The 382-nt window shown below is 67.0% G+C and overlaps 1 protein-coding gene across 1 annotated transcript in view; it reads left to right on the top strand.

Moving 5' to 3' along the window:
* Positions 1-382, top strand: part of LOC104624868 (ATP-binding cassette sub-family A member 2-like) — a gene marked incomplete at its 3' end in the record, with an annotated part of 4476 nt that overhangs the window by 2897 nt on the left and 1197 nt on the right. Inside the window, exon 2 of the mRNA XM_010292339.1 lies at positions 82-193. Within this exon, the coding sequence (XP_010290641.1) occupies positions 129-193 (65 nt within the window). The remainder of the gene's footprint in view (positions 1-81; positions 194-382) is intronic.

Below are 382 nucleotides of genomic sequence, written 5' to 3'. Positions count from 1 at the left end.
CCCCCCGTCCCTCCCCCTGCCTCTCCTCCCTCCCTGCCCACACCTTTCCCGGCCTCTTCTGCGCTCTCTTGCTGGCTCCAGCTTTCTACACGGCGGCCCCGCTCACCTCGGCCGGGATCCTGCCTGTCATGCAGTCCCTGTGCCCCGACGGCCAGCGTGACGAGTTTGGCTTCCTGCAGTACTCCAACTCCACGTGAGTCGTGCCCTCGCCACGCGCTTCCTCCTCCTGTCCTGTGCGCTCCCGTGTACAGCCTGCCCCTTCCCATGCTGGCACTGCCCTGCACAAGCCTGTGTCCCCCAAAGTGCTTGGGTGCAGAGCGTCATGTCCCTGGGGTGCAGGGGACATCTCAGCCCGTTTCCCCATGGGCTCCCAGGTGCCCGG

Source organism: Phaethon lepturus, unplaced genomic scaffold (assembly GCF_000687285.1).
Source record: "Phaethon lepturus isolate BGI_N335 unplaced genomic scaffold, ASM68728v1 scaffold29188, whole genome shotgun sequence".
NCBI classification, from domain to species: Eukaryota; Metazoa; Chordata; class Aves; order Phaethontiformes; family Phaethontidae; genus Phaethon; species Phaethon lepturus.
This window is presented reverse-complemented; position numbering and strand designations above follow the sequence as displayed.